This window comes from Miniopterus schreibersii (assembly GCF_964146895.1).
Source record: "Miniopterus schreibersii genome assembly, chromosome: 8".
Taxonomy (NCBI): Eukaryota; Metazoa; Chordata; class Mammalia; order Chiroptera; family Miniopteridae; genus Miniopterus; species Miniopterus schreibersii.
Genome location: NC_138109.1, coordinates 19,899,985 through 19,924,175, shown reverse-complemented (window position 1 = coordinate 19,924,175; position 24,191 = coordinate 19,899,985). Strand labels below are relative to the sequence as shown.

The following is a 24,191-nucleotide window of genomic DNA, read 5'->3' as shown; positions in this document are numbered from 1 at the left end:
ATACAAAAGAAATATATAAATCCATATGTAAATGTACAGATAATGACTTATCATGATACCCCTCTCATTCCCCCAATCCTCCAAAAAACTTTCACTGGTCATTTGTGGAGGCTGCCAGGGCATCAATTCATTCTTTAAAATGACAAAGAATCAAGCATTTATCTTGTCTTTTCTGTATTAACGTATTTCAAGGTAATAAGGAAAACAAAGTGATAAGGAAAAATTCTTCTCTATAAAATAATCATAGCTGAAGTACCACAGAAATAAAAGAATTAAAAAACCATCATTTTGTAACCCCTAATGAAATAGTGAATTAAGAATTATCAGGCTGCTTGGCCGGGCATGGCTCAGCGGTTGAGCGTCGACCTAGGATCCAGGCAATCAGGGTTCGATTCCAAGTCAGGGCACATGCCTGAGTTGCGGGCTCAATCCCCAGCTGGGGGCGTGCAGGAGGCAGCTGATCAATGACTCTCTCATCATTGATGTTTCTATCTCTCTCTCTCCTTTTCCTCTCTCTGAAATCAATAAAGATACATTAAAAAAAAAAAAAAGAATTACCAGGCTCAATCCCCGGCTCCAGTCAGGCACATGCAGGAGGCTACTAATCAATAAGTCTCTCACATCGATGTTTCCCTCTCTCACACTGATGTTTCTCCCCAACCCCACCTTCCACGCTCTCTGAAAAGCAATGGAAAAAATATCCTCGGGTGAGGATTAAAAAAAAAAAGACAAACTACCCGATTAAAAAATGGGCAAAGGATTTAAACAGACATTTTTCCAAGGAAGATATACAAATGGCCAATAAGAAAACATACTCAACATCATTAGTAATTAAAAAAATAAGTCAAAACCAGGAAATACTATTTTCACACTCACTACGATAACTATCATCAAAAAGAGAAAGAAAGTCTGATCCTGGCATGCACCTGGGGCTAGGCCAGACATTACTGCTGGGCAGGAAGATGGCGCACCTGGCGCAGAGCCGCAGGTCTTGGTATACTTGGTGTTAGGAAAGGAGCTCTCACAGGTTCCATTATCCTGGCCAGGGGGTGCATTGGTAGCGCAGGCTTGTGATGCAGCCACTGTGGCCTTGCACAATCACCGCGACCACCCTCACTGCTGCTTACTTCCAGGAGCTGGGGCACATGCGCAAGGTGGTCCTTGAGGCCCCAAGTGAGCCCACCCTAAAGGAGCTGGCTGAGACGCTACAACAGAACACTAACCACATGCTATGGCTGGAACAGCCAGAGAATGTCGCCACTTGCATTGCACTCTATCCCTGCCCCAAGGAAGAAGTGAATCAATATTTGAAGAAGTTCTGATTGTTCAAATGACTGATGTTAGGAAGTGCTTTGGTATTTTTGAGTATCAACTGGATCCAGAAACTGCATGCCATCCACCCCTAAGCTTCACGTACTCCTTTCAGTGGCAACTTGCTCTTCCCTTTATGACAGTTTCTTGAGGGTCAAACACATGTTCATATTAAAGGTATCATTAAAAGTTATCAGTAAGTAAAAAAAAAACCAAAAAGAAAAAAAAAGAACAGTGCTGGAGAGGATGTGGAGAAATCAGAACCCTCCCACATTGCTAGTGGAAATAGAGACTGGTGCAGCCCCTGTGGAAAAGTTTGGTGATTCTTTAAAAAAAATAAACTTAGAACTCCCATATGACCCAGCAAAGCCATTTCCAGGTATATACCCAAAGAACCTAAAGAAGAGACTCAAATACTTGTGCGCAAGTTTATAGCAGAATTTTTCACAATATCCAGAAGGCAGAAACAACCCAAGTATCCATCAACAGGAGAATGAACAAACAAAATGTGAAATATACATACAATAGACCATTATTCAGCCAATAAAAAAGAATGAAGTTCTAAAACATACTACAGCATAGATGAACCTTGACAACATTATGCTAGGTGAAAGCACCAGATGCCAAAGGTAAAATGTTATATTATTCCACTGATATGAAATATTTAAATAGGCAAATTCATTGAGGCAGAAAGTAGATTAAAGCATACAAGGGGGTGGAGGGAAGGCTAATGGGGAGTTATTCCTTAAAGTGTAGAGTTTCTATTTGGGGGTTAAATAGATAGTAGTGATAGTTGCACAAATTGTTAAGGTACTTAAAGCCATTGAATTATACACTATTTAAAATGGTAAATTTTACATTTTATATATATTTTTTAAATGCATCTTTATTAATTTCAGAGAGAAGGGAAAGAGGGAGAGATAGAAAAATCAATGATGAGTCACTGACTGGCTGCCTTCTGCATGCCCCCTGCTGGGAATTGGGCCGGCAACCCGGGCACATGCCCTGACCGGGGAACTGAACCTTGATCTATCTCCTGCATAGGTCGATGCTCAACCACTGAACCACACCAGCTGGACTCTCTCTCTCTCTCTCTCTCTCTCTCTCTCTCTATATATATATTTTTTTATGTTTAAATTTGTCACTTTTTTTGTCGTTGTTAATCCTCACCTAGGATATTTTTTTCATTGCTTTTCAAAGAGAGAGTGGAAGAGGGGGAAGGATGGGGAGAGAAAGAAACATGGATGTGGGACAGACACATTGATTGGTTGCATCCTGAATGTGCCCAACCATGGATGGGGAGCAAACTCGCAACCCAGGAACATGCCCTTGACCAGGAACAGAACCTGTGACCCTTCGGTGCTCTGGCCCAGGCTCTAACCACTGAGCCACACCAGCCAGGGCATAAATTTGTCACATTTTTTATCAGTAGCTATCTGTATTAGTTTTCTAAGGCTGCCATAACAAATCACCACAAGCTTGGTGGCTTAAAACAATAGAAACTTATTTGTTCACAGTTCTGGAGGCTAGAAACCGGAAGTCAAGGTGTGGGGAGGGCCAAGTTTTCCCAGAAGGCTCAAGGGAAGAATCCTTCTTTGTTTCTTTCAACCTTTGGTGGTCTCAGGTGTTTCTCTCTTTTTTAAAATGTCTTTATTGATTTGAGAGAGAGGAAGGGAGGAGAGATGGAAACATCAATGATGAGAGTCACTGATTGGTTGCCTTCTGCACGCCCTCTGCTGGGGATGGAGTCCGAAACCTGGGCTTGTGCCCCAACGGGGAATGGAACCTGGACCTCCAGGATCATAGGTCAGTGCTCAGCCACTGAGTCACACCGCTGGGCAGGTGTTTCTTGATTTGTGGCAGTGCACCTCCAGTCCTTGCTGGTGTTCCCGTGGCCTTTTCTCTGTCTCTGTGTCTTTTTTCTGTCTCTTCTAAGGACAGTCTTCATTGGATTTAGGGCCCATCCTAATCCAGGGTGTTCTCATCTCAAGATCTTTACATTAATTACATCTGCAAAGAAGTTTGTTCCAAAAAGGTCCTGGGATTCTAGGTGGACATACTCTTTGGGGGCCACAATTCAACCTACAACAGGGTCTTTAAGGTTAGCACCTGAATCCTTTTAAAAATTTTTTATTATTTTAGACTTGAAAATTTTTACACTTAAATTTTTTGTGTGTTAAAATATAACGTAAGCCTGGCCAGGAGATCAAGGTTCGATTCCTGGTCAGGGCACACGCCCGGGTTGCAGGCCTGATCCCCAGTAGGGGGAGTACGGGAGGCAGCTGATCAATGACTCTCTCTCATCATTGATGTTTCTCTCTCTCTCTCCCTCTTCCTTCCTCTCTCTGAAATCAATAAAAACATGTAACATGTAATATATACATATACACACACACACACACACACATATGCTGACAACAGCCCTGGCCATTGTGGCTCAGTTGGTTGGGCATCATCCTGTGCACCCTTCCCTGTTGGATTCCTGTTCAGGTCACATGCCCAGGTTTTGGGGTAAATCCCAGGTAGGGGGTATGCAGCAGGCAGCCAACTGATGTTTCACTATCACATGGATGTTTCTCTCTGTCTCACTTTCCTTCCCTCTCTAAAAACCAATAAGCTTTAAAAAAATACAATAAATTTAAATATAACAAATATATTAAAATCAGTGAGTTCAGCCCTGACCATGTAGCTCAGTAGCTCAGTTTGTTAAAGTGTCATCCTGATACACCAAGGTTGCGGGTTCAATCCCCAGTCAGGACACATACAAGAATCAACCAATGAATGCATAAATAAGTGGAACAACAAATCAATGTTTCTCTCTATATATCTCCCCCATCCCCTTAGCCCTCTTCCTTTTTCTCTAAAATCAATTTTTAAAAAAATCCATCAGTTCATAATGATGATACCCCTCCCAAACATAACCTTTGAGATTTGTTAAGTCATCAGGCATTCTTCTAAAAATTGGTAAAGGGGGAAAAATAAACATTCACTCTGCTTTTCCTGTACAAAATGGTATTACAGAGTAAACAAATTATTGATAAAAGTTGTTTTTTTTTTTAGAAACATTGATTTTCGTTGTTCCACTCATTTATGCATTCATTGGTTGACTCTTATATGTGCCCTGACGGGGAATCGAACCCTCAACCTTGGCTCATTGAGACAATGCTCCAACCTACTGAGCTACCCAGCTAGGGCCAATGAAGGAATTCTTTATAGAAGAACAGAAAAATCACTCTTCCAATACAATAACAAATCTAGGCAACAATCATCAACGGCTGATAAATTCATTAGGTAAAAAGTTAAGAAACTATAATATTTGGATCCCACTGACAGAACCTAAACTGATCAATTTTAGTATCACTAAAATTATGTGCCTCCTAGAATGATGCAACAAGAATTCACAGAATCATCTAACAGGATGACTATACATCCTACTCTGTCCAGGACAGTCGCAGTTTATGGTGATTTTCCCTCTGTAATTATTAAACAGCATACCCTTTCATTCTTAAAAACTGTCTGGAAATAAATTATATATAATCACTCTATTTATGAATTTTTCTTTCTGAAGAAACTGAACCTACATCTCATCAAGCTCTACCAATTCAAGCCCTCAACTTTGGCTGCAGACTGAAATCACTTGGAAAATATTTTTTAAACTATTGATACCTACAATTCACGCCATGAATTTTGATTTAACTGATCTGAGATGTGACCTGAGAATCAGAACATTTAAAAGCTATCCAGGGCCCAGCCAGGGGTGGCTCAGCGGTTGAGTGTCGACCTAGGATCCAGGCGATCAGGGTTCAGTTCCAGGTCAGGGAACATGCTGGGGTTGCAAGCTCGACCCCCAGTCGGGGGCGTGCTGGAGGTGGCCGATCAATGACTCTCTCATCATTGATGTTTCCCTCTCTCTCCCCCTCTCCTTTTCTCTCTCTGAAATCAATAAAGACATATTTTTTAAAAAAGAAAAGAAATAAACCCTCACATTGCAGTCAACTGATTAAAAAAAAAAAAAAGCTATCCAGGGTGGGGGAGTGGGTGGGGAGAGATTAATCGAAGAATTTATACGCATAAATGCATAACCCACTGAAACAGACAACAGTATGGGGAAGGCCTGGAGGTGGGACAGACACGTGGTGGAGGGAGTCAATGGGGAGGGAAAAAAAAAAGGGACATCTGTAATATTTTCAATAATAAAGATAATTTTTAAAAATAAAAAAAATAAAAGCTCTCCAGGTAATTCTAAAATTTCAGCCAAAGATGAGAACTGCTGCCCTATATCTAACTACTAATTACTGGGGAATATGAAGGGTAATTGAACATGTTAAACACCACAAGGATTCAATCAACCAAATCTATAATGTGGAAAATTCTCCTGGACAAACACCTAGTTTTTTTCAACAAATAAATAGCATGGGGAAAAGTGCAGGAGGTATAGGATGGGGGGGTAAAGTTGAGAGAAACTTAAGACATATAAACCAAATGAAATGGTAAATCTTATTTGGTGTGTGATTTAAACAAACGAAATGTAAAAAAAGACATTTAAAGAATCAGAGAAATCTGAACAGAGGCTGGATTAAAGAACTCTTAATTTTGTTAGGTATAATAGTATTGTGGTTTTATTTTTTTTAATTCTTACCTGTTAGAAAAACACACAAAAATATTTATAAACAATGTGATGCCTGAGATTATTTCAAAAAGGGAAAAAGGAATAAGCTAGATGAAACAAGAAAATGGCAAAATGTTGACTGTTTAGTTGTCAAAGCTAGGTAATAGAATCATGGGGTTTTATTGTACCAATCTATATTTTACATTCTATATTGATATGGAATTATGAAACATAAGTTTTGTAAAATTTTTGCTTATAAATGTGTATGTATGTAAGTGTACATATATAACATTTAAATTCATAAGATAACATGATGGGAGATGTAAAGAAAGATGAACACATATGATCCTTGACCTCAAAGAGCTTATATTACCAGGTACTCTATATGTTGGATAGAAAAAATTTCTCAGGTACTATCTTTGGTCAAAGGCAAGAAGACAGCTGGCTCAAACTCCTGAGAAGCCAGAAAGACAGTAAGAATGAAATTAAAATATTAAGTATTCCCGAAGTATAAGAAAGTAGATGGGGGTGTTACCATCCCAATATTGCTAAATACCAAAGAATGTACCATAACCTGACTTTGAAAAGCCCAGGCCCTAACTTTTGGATTGAGCCATATGAAAATGCATTTCAAATGATCAAATATTAGCAATTTTGTATGGTTCAACCTAATACTATGCTATAATGTCTTCCTTTCTCTTCACTTTGCTAAAATAATTATATAGTTAACTCATAGTAAAATAACCAGGCTATTTATAGGAAATGTTAGTCTTCATTGAACAGTGGTTGGTTCCCTAATGTAGAATTCAAAAATATCTTCTACCTCATTAGATATCCAACACACTTGAGATGGTATCAGCACTGCCAAGCTTCCCTGAGAATGGGTAAAGTGTCTGCAAATGGCTCACAAATAAAACTTGGGGCATTATGGAAAACTAGCAGAGTGTCTGTGTGGAAGTCAGAGGCATCCAAACAGAATTGGATATACATGGTCGTGTAAATTCATTTAAAATTATTTATACCCAATAAAATATGGAGTTTGGAAACTTTGAAGTTAAAAAATGTCTTCTAGTACTGGCCAGTGTGGCTTAGTTGGCTGGGCATTGTCCCATGCACCAAAAGGTTGCTGGTCCGATTCCCAGTTACAGCACAAACCCGGGTTATCGGCTTGATTCCTGGTGGGGTGCATGCAGGAGGCAGCCGACTGATGTTTTCACACATCAATGTTTCTCTCTCCCCCTCTCTCCCTTCCTGTCTCTAAAAATCAATTTAAAAAATCTTTAAAGTTTTTAAATATATATATATATCTTCTATATATCCATAAAAATTACAATTTTACATTTACCTACTTATTTTTCTTTAGTAAAGAAAATATTCCATTTTCAAATGCATCAAAAACTTTATCTTTAAAAATAATCATAGATTTAAAATATTTAGTGTATATTTTCTTAAAAATAAACATGAGTTGTAAAGATATGTTTTAAAATTATCTCAAAAAAAAAGACTATTTTAGACAAAAGTTAATTCAATGCTTCCTGAGAAATAATTTACATCTATTTGATTTAAATATAATTCAATTTATTTTAACAACCAAAAATTCCAGATAATGGATTCTGGACCTATACCATTATTACATACATTTATATAACATGTAATTATTGTATATTTATATATCATATATAATTATATAACATTTTATTATTATATATTAATACATTATATATAAATATACTGTATACAACTGTTATATATAACTAATTACATATTAATTATTGTATTATATATTATAGGGAATTCCAACCCATACTAGTTATCAAACAGTAAATTTTTCAAATAGTACTTGATCCTCGTTTATCCTATTATACTATGACCCTGGGGGGGGGGGAATCTCTGTACCTCAGTTTCCTCATTTATAAAATGGGACAGTAATAGTGGCTACTATTCATGGAATTAATAAAGATTGAAGGATATATTACATATAAAATACTTGGAATAATGACTGGAACATAAATATTTACAAATACCAAATATTATCATTATTTGCAGAAGCCTCTGCTAGTTACAGATGAACACTGTGAAAACAATACAGGATCACTGTCAATACTATAACAGTCTCTATACAAAGAGCCAATGCACTCTTAAAGCAGATGATTTATACTATGTACACATGACCGCAAATATTTTTAATATGTACCACCATGTTTTTAAGTAACACATTTAGCAAAAAGACAAAAGATTAAAAAAATCATTAAGGAATTAAAAGGGATCAACCTTTGCAATTATTTTATTATAAAATATTAAATAAAAGCAATCAAAACATCTCCATTAATCCCATCACATAATAAAATCAATGCTTTCATTTTTTCATGTTATATTCTATTCCTTATGAACATGCATGCTCAATATTTACACATTCACAATAATACAGACATTTTATAGTCTACATGTCACTATTATACCACAAATATTTTTCCATTTTATAAAATTTTCCCCCTTACTCTCTGTCTCTTTTCATCCTCATTCCCTGAAGGTGATCAATAGTAATAGCCTGGCTTGTATGTATCCTCAACAACTTTCTCCAAGTTCATACACATACAAGTATAGACACATACATGGAAAAGGAAGAAATCTGTTTTTACAAAAAGTGGAAGTATACTACTTATAAGTATGCCTTCTCTTTCTTTTAGGCATACCAAATCCAATTTAATATACAGAGAAGTTCAAATATGAAAATGGACACAACTTACTAGACCAGATAAAATACATACAGTTACAAAAGTTATTTTCTATGTAAACTCTGAAAAAATAGATTTCACACACAAAATAGGGCTACCAGATTTAGTTAGATCCCATGCTTTATAAGTTTATAACATCCAAGCATAAAATTATTTCATTACTTAGAACAAGCCTACCTAATAAATTTTAAAACTTATTTTAGAAAATAAAATTTTACAATCTTAAAAAAATTCATACCTCAAAAACATCCAGACTTTAAAATAAGAGAGAGCGGGGGCAGGGGGGGGGGTGTTTAATACTAGCCTTCACATGATCTTAGTTCTTTCTATAGCAGAGATGATAATGGATATACATACTCTGCTTCCTCAAGTTGACAAATTGAGAGACCGGCATCCTGAACACAACCATATTAATCTAGCCCTGGTTGGTGTGGTTCAGTTGGTTGAGTGTCCTCCTGTGCACCAGAAGGTCATGAGTTACATTCCCCATAAGGGCACATGCCCAGGTTTCAGGTTCAGTCCCTGGTCTGGGTGCGTTTGGGAGGCAACTGATCAATGCTTCTCTCTCACACTGATGTTTCTGTTTCTCTCCCTCCCCACCCCCGCCGCTGCTCTCTCTCTAAAAACAAAATCAATAAAAAAATATTTTTTTAAAAATATTTATTCTAATGGCCCACAAGCATGCCCACAAAGAACTTTAAGGTTGTTAACCCACAGGTCTTAAAACACTCTCCCACCTAACCAGAAAATCCCTAAATCTGGATCCACAGGAGAGATCTTTGGGATATAGAGGATAAGAAAGATTTACAGAAGCTCCCAAAAATACAAGGCAAATAACTTGGTACCCAAGCCATAGATCCTCTACTATAACAGGTAAACTTCTCTTACCAAAAATCAATGTCTTTTGAGTTCCTATTAAGTGAAGGTCACAGGCATTAGAAGCAAAAAAGCAATGAAATGGGCTCTACCGTAAAGGAGTTCACGATTTAGCATGACAGCCAAAATATATTACCCTAAATGACCACAAATACCATAGCACAATGCCTAGTATCTAGCTCATCAATTAACATATGTGCTCAACAATTTTTTGTGAATTGTGATTATAAAACTCAAAGACAGTAAGCATCATAAATACAATGCAACTTTAAATAACCAAAAGTTATTACCTAGGCCTATTTCCTTTAACTTACCTCAAGGCAAACAGTGGAGTTATTTTAAAAGCTACTGTACTACATAGTCCCTGCTAATCTCCTTGGAGTATACATATGGAATCCACGTGGAATTTATCGCGCATGCACGCCATGGAATCCACGTTTATTGTGCACGCACGTGCGCTATGGAATCCAGGTGGAGTTTATTGCGCACACAGGCACGAGATGGAATCCACATGGAGTTCATTGCGAGCGAGCGCGGGCACGCGCACACATGTGCACACGCGCACACAGGGAAAAACGCATACATGTACACATGTACCATTTAGAACAACCCTACCGAACGTTCTAACCAAATATCAAAACCAAAATGGATTAGGGAGCCCAAAAGATACTGAATGTAATCTTCCACTACAATGAAACTGGTAAAATAATGGGGAAACCTGTAAAAGCGCTGTGTATTTTACATGTTGTTAAAAAAAGTTGTTAAAAGTTTAGATAGCTACCAATGTGACACTTTTTAAGTGTATTAGAAGAAAATAAAGAATATATTTAAAATCTAGTTGAATTTGTTACCAAAGTGCATAGATGTTTTCCAGAACATTCTATCTTATAAGGTGAATAACAACAGCATTAGTAGATGAATTCAGAAATCTCCTTGAATGAACATTTTACACATCTAAAGTAATTTACCCTATATATTTTAATTGGTGCCCATATGCCATATGGTCAAACCTAATGAGACAGAATCCAGTTTGAAACTCAAAGCTTGAAGAAAAATTTTAAATTTCAAAACTTGTGCATTCCACACCCAATATTTATGTTAAATAAACTACCTAGACATACTATCATACAGCTTCATCTGTGCTCTCTATGACTAATTATTGCATGAGGATCTAAAATTTTATAAACCTAAAACTATAAACATTAAATTTTAATTTCTCAAAATACAATGAAATGCATTAATAACTGGTGAATGCATAAAGGGATATTATATAGATAAACCTGTAATAAAACAAGTATAGTAAAATGTTAATGGTAAATCTAGGTTGTGGTTATATGGATGTTCCCTGTAAACTTCTCAATTTTGCTGTATAGTTGTAAATATTTTCCTAAAAAATTGTGGGGGAAAATACCTGACAGTTCTTTGATTATTTATAATTCATGCTTTTAAAGAAACACAAAGAAAACTCCTATGTGGCGTCCAATACAAGCACTGTAGTTGAGACAAACCTGGATCCCAATCCCAGCTCAATGTCTTAACTAGCTATCTGATCTTAATTACTCAACCCCGATACACCTACATTTCTCATCATCTGCAAAATGGGTTTTACATCGAGTTAATGTGAAGTTAAATTCTTCCTAGAAACCACAGTGCCAGGCACATAAGCACTCACTCAAAATGTTAGCTGTAATATCATATGAGATTGCTAATTTTGTGCTAAATCAAAAGGATATTCTCAATAAAGATTTAGTCATTTTTTCCGCAGCTGGCTTAACACTATTTGATCAGTTTGAGACCATTCCCAAAAGGAATATTCCAGATAGCCAACTCACTGCTTAGCGCGCTGCGGGCGGGGGGCTGTGAGAGTTTAAAAAATATTGCTCAATCGATAGTACAGTATTGTTCTCCATCTGAATAAAACCATTTGTAATTTAATTTTAAAAGTTTCAAGACAAACTTTAAAAGGCACTCTAAAAGGTACTCAACAACTATAGAACTGGCTTCACCTCTGCAGGTTGGTTAGATACATCCTTGTGATGACAAAACTTGTCATACTCCTCCCTCCACGTTCTTAATTGTTGGTATAGAGGCTAGACTAGGACATGACATTTACAGTTGCCAAAATCTTTCTCCTAAATCAGGACGTGCCAACGACCCCACTTGTTCACAGGTAAGAGCACCACCTCCACCTTGGTCTATAACGGTTAGGTGGGGAAGAGGTAAAAGAGGCAGGAAAATGAATTCGCTATGGGGTTACTCAAGAACCCTCTGATTATCCCTCATGAGACCCCCTCACGACTTATTCCCGCCATCACCACCCCCACCGGACCTCTCCCCAGTTAAACTTCCAGACTCTGATTTACTAAAGATGCACTTAAGAATCTGACACCTTCCCTCCCCAGGCCTAAGTAACCGACCCCCAATGCTGGAAAAATTTTTTAAAGCAAACAACAGCCCCCGCCCCTCCCCCTCCCAACCAGCAGCAAATCTTTGTCCCACCTGCCAAAGGACCACTCTCCAGCGCGCTCCAGACCCAAGGTTGCCTCAGTCCTGCCTGCAACCTTCCCCCAACCGGGACTCGGCGACCCCTCTACAAGCCTGCGCTTGTCCATTCCCGGCCCCGGCCCCGGCCCCGGCCCCGGCCCCGGGACGCAGCTCCCGCCCCGCCCCCCGCCGCCCGAGTTCAGCCTCACCTCACCTACCCTCTTTCGGGGGCCGGACTCCACCTCTCTCTCCGCCATGTTGGGCCCCGGTTGGAACCGCTGCGGCTCCCGGCGCGGTGGCGGTGGAACCTCTCGGGCCCCCGGCCCCCGCCCACACTGCAGGCACGGCCGCCTCGCGGCAGCTTCTCGGGACCCAGCCGAGCCTGCCGCCGAAAGTGGGGAGGGGGCGGATGCCGCGCGCTGGGTCGGAGATCTTGAGATCCCACGGGTGCGCGCGTGGGCGGTAGGGCCTGCCCAGGAAAGGGGGGTGGGGGCTGGGACTCGGGGGGTTAATGGCCTCCAAGGGGCCCCGTGAGTAGGATTATTTTCTCTCAGAGAAATTCCTCCGCCTGCGGTTTCTTAAAGGGATCACTAAACCAGCCTCTTGCGCGCGCCCCTGATGCGCAGGCGCACCTTAAGCCCCTCCTTCCTTTCCCACCAAGCCCCCGGTCCTGAGCCTGCGCGGTGAGTAGCCCAGGGTAGGCCAAATCCTCCAAGTCTCTTTGCTGCCAGCAGCTACTCCCACCACTCAACTATGGCCGCTGCCTTAAAGGGACCATGACACAGTGATGAAGGAGGAATGAAAGAAATGAGTGAAAGGACTATCTGGAGAATTGGGTGGAATGTGGTTGGGGGGGGGGGGGGTCCATATCACCATCTTACACCTGACTGCAAAGATACCATTGCAAAGAGAAAATGGTGGTGAACTGAAGTTCTCAGTGGACCTCTGAAGGTGAAGAATCCCAACCAATGAGAGAACAGCCAGTCGTGTCAAGAAGACCCACTCCTCTGCCTTTAGACAGCCTGGTCTGGAGCACAGGGCATAGAACACAAAGGGCCAACTCTGGTTGCCTAACCTCAAAATCAGATCCTTTGCTGATTTTGAAGATTGGACAGACAGCTGGAAGTAATCTCCTCAATAATTTGTCCTTAGAATATCTAAATCAAGAGAATTTTAGGGACCATCTATTCCAGTGCTCCCAATGGTAAAATCGAAGCCTGGTCAAGGGAAGTAGTTTGTCCCAAGGCTGGTGTGACTCAAGATTTCAGTCACATTCATCCAGGCTTTTCAATGTGCCAAGCTGTCTTCAAAGCAAGAGCTAAATTATTTGTAATCTAGAAGATTAAAGTTCCATGATACTTAAAGAAAATTGTAATTTTTCTCCAAAGATGTGTGCTGATTTGCAGGTATTGTGTCCTCACCTCCATTGTAGCGGCTTTGAGAATTTGACTTAAAGAATTTCACCTTAATCTCTAAGCAGAAAACTGGGAAATAGATTTGGGTTTATCTTCCCCTGAAACCAAAGTTGAGGATGCCTGAGACAACGGGGGCTTGATTCATTCCTCATTATCCATTCCAGTCCCCCACCTTCAGGTGGAGAAAATTGCCCTAATGGTTTTCATGATGATAGCTTAGGGGGATCATTTGTAAGAAATACAAAGAAGTTGCCTTTGAAGATCATTTCCCATGACATAAAAAAAATTCAAAAGCAACTCCCAAAAATCACAGGATAATGAGATGCAAACTTCTGTATGTCACTTTGACTTTTGTGTGTCACTTGGTGGCTATTTTGAAACTGAGAACTTTCCTAATCCATCACATTTTCCTGAAAAGTATCTGTGAAATTGCTGAAAATTTCCATGCTGATTCTTGCTTAGGCCTGTTCATCTTTAATTTCACTTCTGGGTAGGAAAAAGGAGAGAAGAACCAAAGAAAAAATGTATATTTCAGTCAGAATTTTACAAACCTGTCAGAACCTTTCATTCTATGTTCAGGAGAAGAAGGAAATAAAGAGAAACCAAGGAAAGATAGTTCCAGGGAATGCGGGCACATGAAAGGTCTAGTAGTTTCCACCTGTTTTATTAGTAGTAGAATATTCCCTTCTAATAAAATCTGATGACTTAAAATGAAGTTACTAAATTTGAAGTGGAAATAGGGAACCCATAAACCTGCTCACCAAACCTCCTCCTTGCTCACTCTCTTCTTTTCATGCCCCCTCTTGCCATTAGAGAAATGTTTCATTTTTCAGAAAACAGTTTAAAGCCAGATTTCATCCAACTCATTTTAAAGTTGGAGTCCCGGAGGCCCAGAAAGATGTGACTTGCTTGAGACCTCCCAAAGGATTAGTAACATCAGAGCTGAAACAGGCACCTTGACCCCCAGTCTAAGGCTGTCTCCCATATCAGACTGTTTCTAGATGATCATTGTCAATTTTTTTGTTGCTTTTATATCTTTCATATTTATGTCTAACTTTTTTCACTTGATGTAGCATAAACATATTACCACGCTGATAAAGATTAGCCTACAACATTTTTATGGCTTCATGTATTTCATTGTGTAACTACAGTATATATCTTTCTAGGTCTCACCCCACCCCCTTATTTTTGGTTGTCAAATGATCTTTAATTGAAATATTTTCCTTTGTGCTTCTTAACTAGCTGGACATTCCCCTGCACCACCGTTGATATCATCTATGATGTCATGAGTGTGGCAGCCATCAATATTGCAGCCCACAGACTGGGCAGTCCCCAGGATCTCTTTAATGGTTCCAGAGAGCTCTCTAGCTAAAGATCGGTGCTGTATCTGTTGGGGAATGTTAACAATCTCATCAAAAGTGATATTTCCAGCCCTGGCCAATGTGGCTCAGTTGGTTGAGTGTCAACCCATGCACTGAAAGGTTGACGATTCGATTCCCAGTCAGGGCACATGCCCAGGCTGCAGGTTCAATCTAACATGCCTGAAGATGTTTCGCCCTTTCCCTTCCTCTCTCTAAAAAAAAAAAAAAAAAAAAAGTTATATTTCCACTGTGCTTAAGGTTTTCTTCTTTCTGTCTCTTGGCGGTTCTTTGAGGGCTTTGCTGATCAGGGCAGAGGCAGAAGTTACTACCGCAATCTGGGCCTGTCTGTACTGAATTGTCAGTTTCACTGTAATCTTGTTTTATTTTTAATTTATTGATATTTTTAGAGAGAGAGAAACACTGATTTGTTGTTCCACTTATTTATTCATTCATTGGTTGATTCTTGTATGTGGCCTGATCAGGGATCAAACCCCTAACCTTGGCCTATCAGACCACACTCTAACCAACTGAACTACCTGGCCAGGGATCACTGTAATCTTTAGAACCTTCCAATCACTGGTTGCTTTGGCAATGTCATCACCAACCTTTTTTTGGAGACAGACCCAGCTGATCTTGGAAGCTAGGACAGATGTGGCACCAAATTCCCTACCAGTGCAGCTTAGGTATACAATTTTGATCTTGTTGGGATTAAACTTTGGTGGCCTGGTGGATATGGCTGGTGCCAGATGAACCCACTGAAGACAACCGAAGGAAGTTGCACCTAGGCCTCCTCTGAGCCAAAAGCCAAAAAGCCCAGGTCCCCTTTTATAGGACATTTAGGTGTTTTCCAGTTTTTTGCTGTTAACAGCATTATAATAAACAACATCACAGTAAATGTTCTTTTACACATAGCTTTGCAAACATCTAAAATATTTCCTTAGGATAAATTCCTAAATGTAGAGTTGCTGAGTCAAAGGTTATGGCTTTTGATACATGCTGTCAGATTGCCTTCCAGAAAGGTATCAGTTACACTTGCACCAGCAGTGTCAGCTTTCTACAAGCTTCCAAACTAGGTACTACATTTTTTTAATAATTAAAATATAACTTACATACAGAAAAGTGTACAAATTATAAGTATATATCTTTTAAAATTTTTGTGAAATACATATAATATAAAATTTACTATTTTACCATTTTTAAGTGCACAATTCATTAGCATTAAATACATTCACATTGTTCTACAACTATCATCAGCATCCAATTCAGGAATTCTTTTCATCATGCAAAACTGTAAGTCTGTACCAAGTAAACAATAACTCTCCATTATTTGATGAATTTTTTAAAACACAAAACCAGCTTCCAGATCAATAAATAAAATATTACCAATTTCCCTAAGCTCCCCTAAATATCTCTTTCTAGTAACTAAATCCACACACAAAAGGATGAGTTCCAGATAGGTTCTGTTTATAGGAATGCCAATTTGATAAAATAATGGTATCTTACTGTCAACTTAATTTCTTTTAATTATTTAAGGAGGCTGAACTCTTTAAAATATGACTTTGACCATTTGCATTTCTTCTTTAGGAATGTTAAATGTTATTTAACCCTCAAAAACCCAGTGTGAGAAAAATCAACAGAACCAAGAGTTGGTTCTTTGAAAAGATCAACAAAATTGACAAAACTTTAGCTAGATTGAATAAGAAAAAAGAGAGAAGACGCAAATAAGTAAAATCAGAAATAAAAATGGGGCCATTACTACCAATTCTACAAAAATAAAAAGGGTCATAAGAGATTACTGTCAATAATTATATGCCAACAAATTGAATAACCTAGATGAAATGGACAAATTCCTAAAAACACATAACCTACCAACACTGAATAATGAGGGAAAAGAAAATCTGAAGAAACCTAACTAGTAAAGAGATTGATTCAAGTGGGATTTATTCCTACGATGCAAGGAAGATTCAACATATAAAAATCAATCAAAGTAATACATCATATTAACAGAATTTAAAAAACAACAACACATCTCATCATCTCAATGCAGAAAAATTTTTTTGAAAAATATAATGCCTTTTCATAATGAAAACAATCAACAAGCTAGTAACAGAAGGACACTACCTCAACATAATAAAGGCCACGTATAAAAAAAAATCCACAGCAAACATCACACTCAATAGTAAAGTTGAAATCTTCCTTTAAGATCAGAATCAAGGCAAGGATGCCCACTTTTACTGCTTATCTACAATGAAGTGATGGACAGTCTAGACAGAACATCTAGGCAAGAAAAAGAAAAGACATTTAAATTAGAAAGGAAATAGTAAAAATTTCTCTGCTTACAGATGATATGATTTTATTTGTAGAAAACCCTAAAACTGTTAGAATAAATAAATGAATTCAGCAAAGTAGCAGGATACAGTGTCAACACACAAAAATCAGAAATCAGTTACATTTCTACACACTATGAACGATATCAAAATCCCAATGAGGTTTTTTGCAAAACTAGAATAACCAATCCTAAAATTCATATAGAATCTCAAGGGATCCTGAATAGCCAAAACTCCTGAAAAAGAAGAGCAAAGCTGAAGAATTCACACTTCCTGGTTATAAGACTTATTACAAAGCTAGAGTAATCAAAACAGTGTGGTACTAGCATAAAGACAAATATATAGACCAATGGAACAGAACAGAGCGCACAGAAAAACACCTTGCATATATGGTTAAATGATTTTGACAAGACTGTGCCAAGGTGGAAAAAGATAATCTTTTCAACAATGGTGTTGGAAAAACTGATATCCATACGCAAAAGAATGAAGTTGGGCTTTATACCACATGCAAAAATTACCTCAAAATGGTTCAAAGACCTAAACATAAAAGCTAAAACTATAAAACTCTTAGAATAAAACAAAAGGGAAAGCTTCATGACATTGGATCTGACAACCATGTCTTGCATATGACATCAAAAGCATAGACAACAAAAGAAAAAACAAAGTTGGACTTCATTAAAATTAGAAATTTTGGTGCATCAAAGGGTAATATCACAGAGTGAAAAGACAATGTACAGAAAGAGCTAAAATATCTTCAGATTATGTATCTGATAAGGGATTGAGATCCAAAGTATATAAGAAACTTGTACAACTCAACAACTAAAACAACCAATTGAAAAATGAGCTAAGTATCTGCATAGAGATTTCTCCAGTGAAAACATACAAATGGCCAGTGAGCATAAGGAAAGATGTTCAACATCACTAGTCATTAGGAAAATGCAAATCAAAGCCAAGACAAGATACCACTTCACACACATTAGAATGGCTATTGTAAAACAAAACAAAACTGAAAATGACAAGTGTTTGTGAGAGTGTAGAGAAATTGGAGCCCATGTGTATTGCTGGTGGGAATGGAAATGGTTCACTCACTATGGAAAAGGGCATGGCAATTCTTCAAAAAGTTGAACAGAGAATTACTTTATGAATGAACATGTCTACTTCTGGATATATATCCAAAATAAGTGAAAGCAGATATTTGTACATACATGTGTATAGCCGTACTGTTCATAATAGCTCTAGAAGTGTTTTTCAATGTTTAAAATTTATTTTTAAGTACAGTTTAAGTGTAAGATAACCATGAAGCCCTTAAAGATGGAAAAATTGGTGAAAATGGCCAAAAAAAAATAACTTCCTTGCACCCCTCCTCCACCAACCACCTCTCACAATCATATCTTCTGCATCCACTCTTGCACCTTTACTTTCCCATTTATTTCCTTTGGTTTATATCATGGTCGTTTGTGTGTCTTTCTTGCCATTAGATTGTAAACCTTCCAGAATAAGAACCTGTTTCCCTCACAGCATATTTAGTTTAGCACAGGGCCTTCTTAGGTGACTCTGGGCAAGTTGGCCGTCCTCCTAATTTCAGTTTCCATTTCTGTAAAACAGGAATAATGACACCCATCTTGCAAGTTCCTGGGAAGATTCAATAAGGTCGTGTCTGTGGATGGCTAGCCTAGTGCCAGGCACACTGTAGGCTCTTGATAAATGGGAAGACCCCTTCTTCCCTTAGTGGATATTGAATTAGCAGATGAATCAACAGATTTGAATAGAGAAGTATTGTAAAATTCACAACAAAGGAATTTAGAGAAACATTTGTGATCTTGGTAATGTTAACAAATAATACTAGGATTATGAAGTCCTAACAGTTGTTAAAATACCTAGAGCAAATCCTTTGTTTCAAAAGAATCTTGTCTTCTTCCATGGTGCTCTGACTTTCCTCATGCAGGTTTGGGTTCAAGAATCTTTTTAGGCTTTCCCAGAGAACCCTGGGCACTCAAAAGTTGGTAGGATGATTTTTTTTTTTTAGACTATAGCTGCAAATCAGACAAAATCCATGAGATATTCAAAATTAAATGAGATATCATTTAAAATGCTCAAAAGAATTAAATGCCCCACTCTAGGGATATGTAAGAATGCAAGATTCTAAGATTCCTTCAAGTTCCAAAGTCTTTAAAACTCAAGATTTTAAATGGAAACATTAACATATTCTAGGATCCTATCAAATGCAATCTGGCCGGAGTGGCTCAGTTGGTTGAGTGTCATCCTGTACACCAAAAGGTTGATGGTTGGATTCCCGATCAGGGCAGAAGCGGGTTCAGTCCCCGGTGGAAGGCAACTGATCCATGTTTCTGTCTCACAGCGATGTTTCTCTCCACCTCCCCCTACACCTGGCCCTCTATCTCTCCATTCCTCTCTTTCTAAGCATGTCCTTGGGTAAGGATTTAAAAAAATAAATTAAAAAAAAAAAAAAGAAATGGCATAGACGTATCTCAAGAACCAAGAAATGCAAAATTCTATTAATTAATTAACATGAGTAGAATGTGAGAAGAAGGAAGGAACAATTAGGAAATGTGTATATTTAACTTGAGCTGTGTTATAATCTACTTGAAGTTGATGAGTCATTTATGTAATTTTAAATAAGTTTCAATATTCTGTAGTCATTCATAACCTCAGCAAATATTTCTCTTCCTAGTCTGCATCTTATAACTCTGGGAAGTTTTATAATTTAATAAAGAAAGTTTTAAGAGAATCAAACCATATTATTAGTACAATTGGTATTTTATATACTTTTATGTTAAGCAAAATTGTCTACGAATTGGAAAAGCCTACTAAATTGCCCAGCACAGTGAATGAAAAGAGGCTCACCTAAAGGCACATTATCTTAAAATTTCAAGCTACAAACTATAAAAAGAAATTCCTGGAAGTTTCCAGAGAGGGGAAAAACAGATGACATCTTGAAATTGGAATGTAACACTGGAAACTAGAAGACAGTGGAGCCTTTCCAAATTCTGAGGGGAAAATTGGGTTATCAACCTAGTTTTCCTCACCTAGCCGTACTATTAACTGTCAGAATAGAATTACGATATTTCCAACCTAGAAAGATTCCACAGATTTACCTTACATATCTCCTTAACAGAGAAACTATTGGATGCTGTGCTCCAGTAAAATGAGGGAATAAAGCTACAAAGAGAATGAAATATGATGGAGGAAACAGAAGACACGGCACAGGAAAATAGTGAAAAGAAGTCCTAAGGTGATAGCTTGTGGCAGATCTAGAAATCCAGCCCTTACTCCAGAGCAGAGCAACAGAAGGCTCCGGAACAGAGATGTCCAGGGGAAAAAATGAAATTGATTAAATATCTGATATATTTGACCAGTTGAAAAATAATATTTGAAAGATATATAGTAGGGCCCAGCCAGGCGTGGCTCAGGGGTTGAGCATCGACCTAGGATCCAGGAGATCGCAGTTCGATTCCTGGTCAGGGCACATGCCCAAGTTGTGGGTTCGATCAGCATTCAGGGACCCGCAGGAGGCAGCAATCAATGACTCTCATCACTGATGTTTCAACTCTCTCTCTCCCTCTCCCTTCCTCTCTCTGAAATCAATAAAGATATATTTAAAAAGAAAAGAAAAAAAAAAGAAAGATACATAGTAGGTCTCATGGAACACATAAAGGAAGTTAATTTTATGAGTATTGAAAACTAAGTAAATGTAAAAGTGAAGCAATAACTGTAGAAAAGACAACAACAAAAGGGTAAAAGCTAAAGTGCAATCATAGTATATTCCATGTTCCACATAACAGGTGAATAATGCTTATGATATCATAATAATGCAAATACTGATTACTGATTGAACAAACAATTGTGATACTGGGAGGAAGAAGAGAGGAAGTGGGAGTGGTGAGTGTAAGGAGCTAAATCCTCACTTACCATAATAAGAAATCAATGAATAATGTCTGAACTTAAAAAATCAAGAAATGGCAGTATGAGGATATGGTTAAGGATATGCAAGGACAGGCATACCTCAGAGATGTGGTGGCTTCAGTTCCAGACCACCACAATAAAGCAAGTAGCACAATAGAACGAATCGTAATCTTTTTGCTGGTGGAGGGTCTTGCCTTCGATCTGGAAAAAATGCAACATCTGTGAACTACAATAAAGCAAAGCACAATAAAATAAGGTATGCTTGCAGATATAAAAAAATACAGGTAACGTAGTAGTCTGGGTAGCGGAACTGCTGGGTGGGGACTGGTAGGAAAAGGGTCACTAAGTTCCATGATAAGCCTGCCATACTGATATTTTAATTACTTGTATGTATAAATATGTTATGTTAATGATTCTGCAATAAATATATTTGTGTGTTTGTAAGTAGACATATCTATACATCTATGTGTATACCTTTGCACTTACTTCTGAGTATGCCCTTGCAATAAATTCCAAAAAGTGGAATTTCAAGGTCAGAAGTATATATATATATATTCAAGGCTTTTGATACAGGCTGCCAAATAAATCTCCAGCAGTACTAGGCTGATTTTCACTCTTCTCAGCAGAGAACTAGCCTGGCCCATCACCACCCCACCAGGTTGCCAGCAGCTCCAAATCCAATTTAGCAGGAGGTTATTGTTGTTCGCCTCCTGTGCCATTGCTCTGCCATCTATTACAAACCAACATTTTGAGCTGGGAAGGTTGTTTGATCAAAGAGAAGCCTGAACCAAAAGTTCTATTTTGGTTCTGCTACTGCCTGTCTATGTGGTTTTGAAAATATCTCTTTTTCTGGCCTCAGTTTTAGCATCTGTAAATTAAGGAGCTTTGGACCAGAACAGTACTTCTTAACAGTTTTACTACTAAGGCTCCTCCCTTGGATACCGGTTTTTATCTAATAAACAAATCGCATTTACTAAGAAATTATTTATTGTCTTTCCTGATGTGTATTACTTATACAAGGTGACAGTCAGTGAGAATTTCTGAATAGTAGGGGAGAAATACCTTTGATAAGATAAGTGAATGAATAAATTCAACCCAAAATAATTTTATTTTCCAGCTTGCACTGCCAGCCTGAAGCAAATACAGAACTATGTTGAAATACTCCCAGGCCCCCTGCTGTTTCCAGATTCCCCAGGGTAAGTGGGGTGGGGTAACTCTCTCAGGCCCCAAAATCCATTTTCTCTCTATACACCGCCATTATCAGGAGTTTATTCTGTCAGTGTTGTTCTCCTGTTAAATCAGTTTACCAACTGACCTTGTGCGTATTTACTGGAGCTAGGTTACAGCAAAGGCTACTGGAGCAAAGATTGGTACTTTGCCCTATGAGGAAAGAAGGAAGGAGAGAGGATTTGTTGTGAAGTTAATGAAGCTCATGTTTCAAGGCCCCTCACCCGCTGGGGCCCCGGTGAGGGGTGGGAGCTGCTGGGAGCTGTAGTCTGGGAGTTGAGGAGACGAAGCAGTTTTCGATCAAGAAGCATTTTTGTGTAAGCATTTCTGGAGAACTTCCTTAAGATCTCAGAAAAGAGAGATCTGAATCTCTGAGCCTTCAATAATTTGTCCTGATTTCGTTTCTCATCCTAAACAAATATCCACATTCATACTTAATTCTGTACTCATAATTCTATATTCTTTTTCTTGGAGAGGACCTCTAGAATTGTGAAAGCTCAGGTCCTACAAAATCTGGATTTGCTGAGCATATAGACATATCGTGCTCATAGCAAGATAAAAGCTAGTGATCTGGCTTCTCCGCTGGAAGCACAGGGGAAACGGTTCTTACACTTCTCCATCTTTTTTTTTTTTTAATATATCTTTATTGATTTCAGAGAGAGGAAGGGAGAGGGAGAGAGAGAGAGATAGAAACATCAATGATGAGAGAATCAGTGATTGGCTGCGGCCCACAACCCGGGCATGTGCCCTAACCAAGAATCGAACCCCGATCTCCTGTATCCTAGGTCGATGCTCAACCGCTGAGCCATGCCCGGCTGGGCTCTCCATCTTTGACCAGCATATTTGCACAGGCATGCTCCAGTCCTATAACATGAGAGCACACAAGTAACTAGCAATTCCTGTGCAGACCCAGATTACTGCAGCTACTTCTCTGGAGACACTGAGCGGCCATGTGAGAGTGATCAACCATTCAAATACTTTCTCAATTTCTTCTTGACTGTTGCTTTCAAATCTCCCTACCCCCAGCTTCTTCCTCTCCCTTCTAATACATTTCTTTTAATTAAAAAAAAAAAAAAGATTTTTTATTAACTTTTAGAAAGAGAGAGGAAGGAAGAAGGAAAGAGAGAGCAATATCAATGTGAGATTGAAACATCAATTGGCTGCCTTCTGCACACCTCCTACCCGGGATTGAGCCTGCAACCTGCAACCAGAAACCCGGACATGTGCCCTGACTGGGAATCTAATGGGCAACCCTTCAGGGCATGGACCATGCCCAACCAACTGAGCCATATTGGCCAGGGTCTTTCTAATACATTTCAAAAGCAATGTGTTTGCTTTCTTATGCCTGGCACATTTGAAAGCATGCAATAAATAATTACTAAATAAATAGTTTAGAAGAAGGAATCCTACCCTTTCTGGTTCCCAGCCTCTGACAAAAGTGCTAACAAGCTATAAAATTACAAAAATACACTCTTTTGGTGTGGCTCAGTGCTTGAGTGTCAATCATGAACCAGGAGGTCACAGTTCGATTCCTGTTGGAGTCTCCAGTCAGGGCACATGACTGGTTGTGGGCTCAATCCCCAGTAAGGGGCGCGCAGGAGGCAGCTGACTGATGATGATTCTCTCTCATCACCGATGTTTCTGTCTCTCCTTCTTCCTTCCTCTCTCTGAAATCAATAAAAACATATTTAAAGTAATAAAATACAGGTTCCAGGGCTGTGTCCCTAGAAGTTGCCATCAGTAGTTTGGGAAGGACTCAGGAAGCCACATTTTGATTAAGGCCCCTAGTGATTCTGAGGAAGGCCACTTCTTGAGAAACACCATGAAAGGGACTGGGTCTGGCTGGGTGTAGAATTTACCCATCTCTTGCAACTACTCCTTATGTTGCTAATTCTCATAACCAATATCTGTCTGGGGGTGGT

At 38.6% G+C, this 24,191-nt stretch overlaps 1 protein-coding gene and 1 pseudogene across 7 annotated transcripts in view; both read right to left on the bottom strand.

The window, feature by feature from the left end:
• The window catches only part of ZMYM4 (zinc finger MYM-type containing 4), a 92,442-nt gene extending 79,793 nt beyond the window's left edge, over nucleotides 1–12,649 (bottom strand). Inside the window, exon 1 of one of the 6 annotated variants that reach the window (XM_081145024.1) lies at nucleotides 12,234–12,649. In XM_081145024.1, coding sequence (XP_081001150.1) covers nucleotides 12,234–12,272 — 39 coding nt within the window. In that variant the 5' untranslated portion in view covers nucleotides 12,273–12,649. Of the gene's footprint in view, nucleotides 1–12,030; nucleotides 12,095–12,224 lie in introns of those variants that run through there. The other 5 variants (XM_081145023.1, XM_081145025.1, XM_081145026.1 and 2 more) reach the window with 5 other exon arrangements.
• A 2,015-nt stretch (nucleotides 12,650–14,664) lies between these two features.
• LOC308560426 (large ribosomal subunit protein uL11 pseudogene) lies at nucleotides 14,665–15,627 on the bottom strand (annotated as a pseudogene). Its single transcript has 3 exons — nucleotides 15,349–15,627; nucleotides 15,040–15,165; nucleotides 14,665–14,863 (listed from the first exon to the last, which is right to left on the bottom strand). The product of its transcript is annotated as a large ribosomal subunit protein uL11 pseudogene (transcript).
• Nucleotides 15,628–24,191: the final 8,564 nt, after the last annotated feature.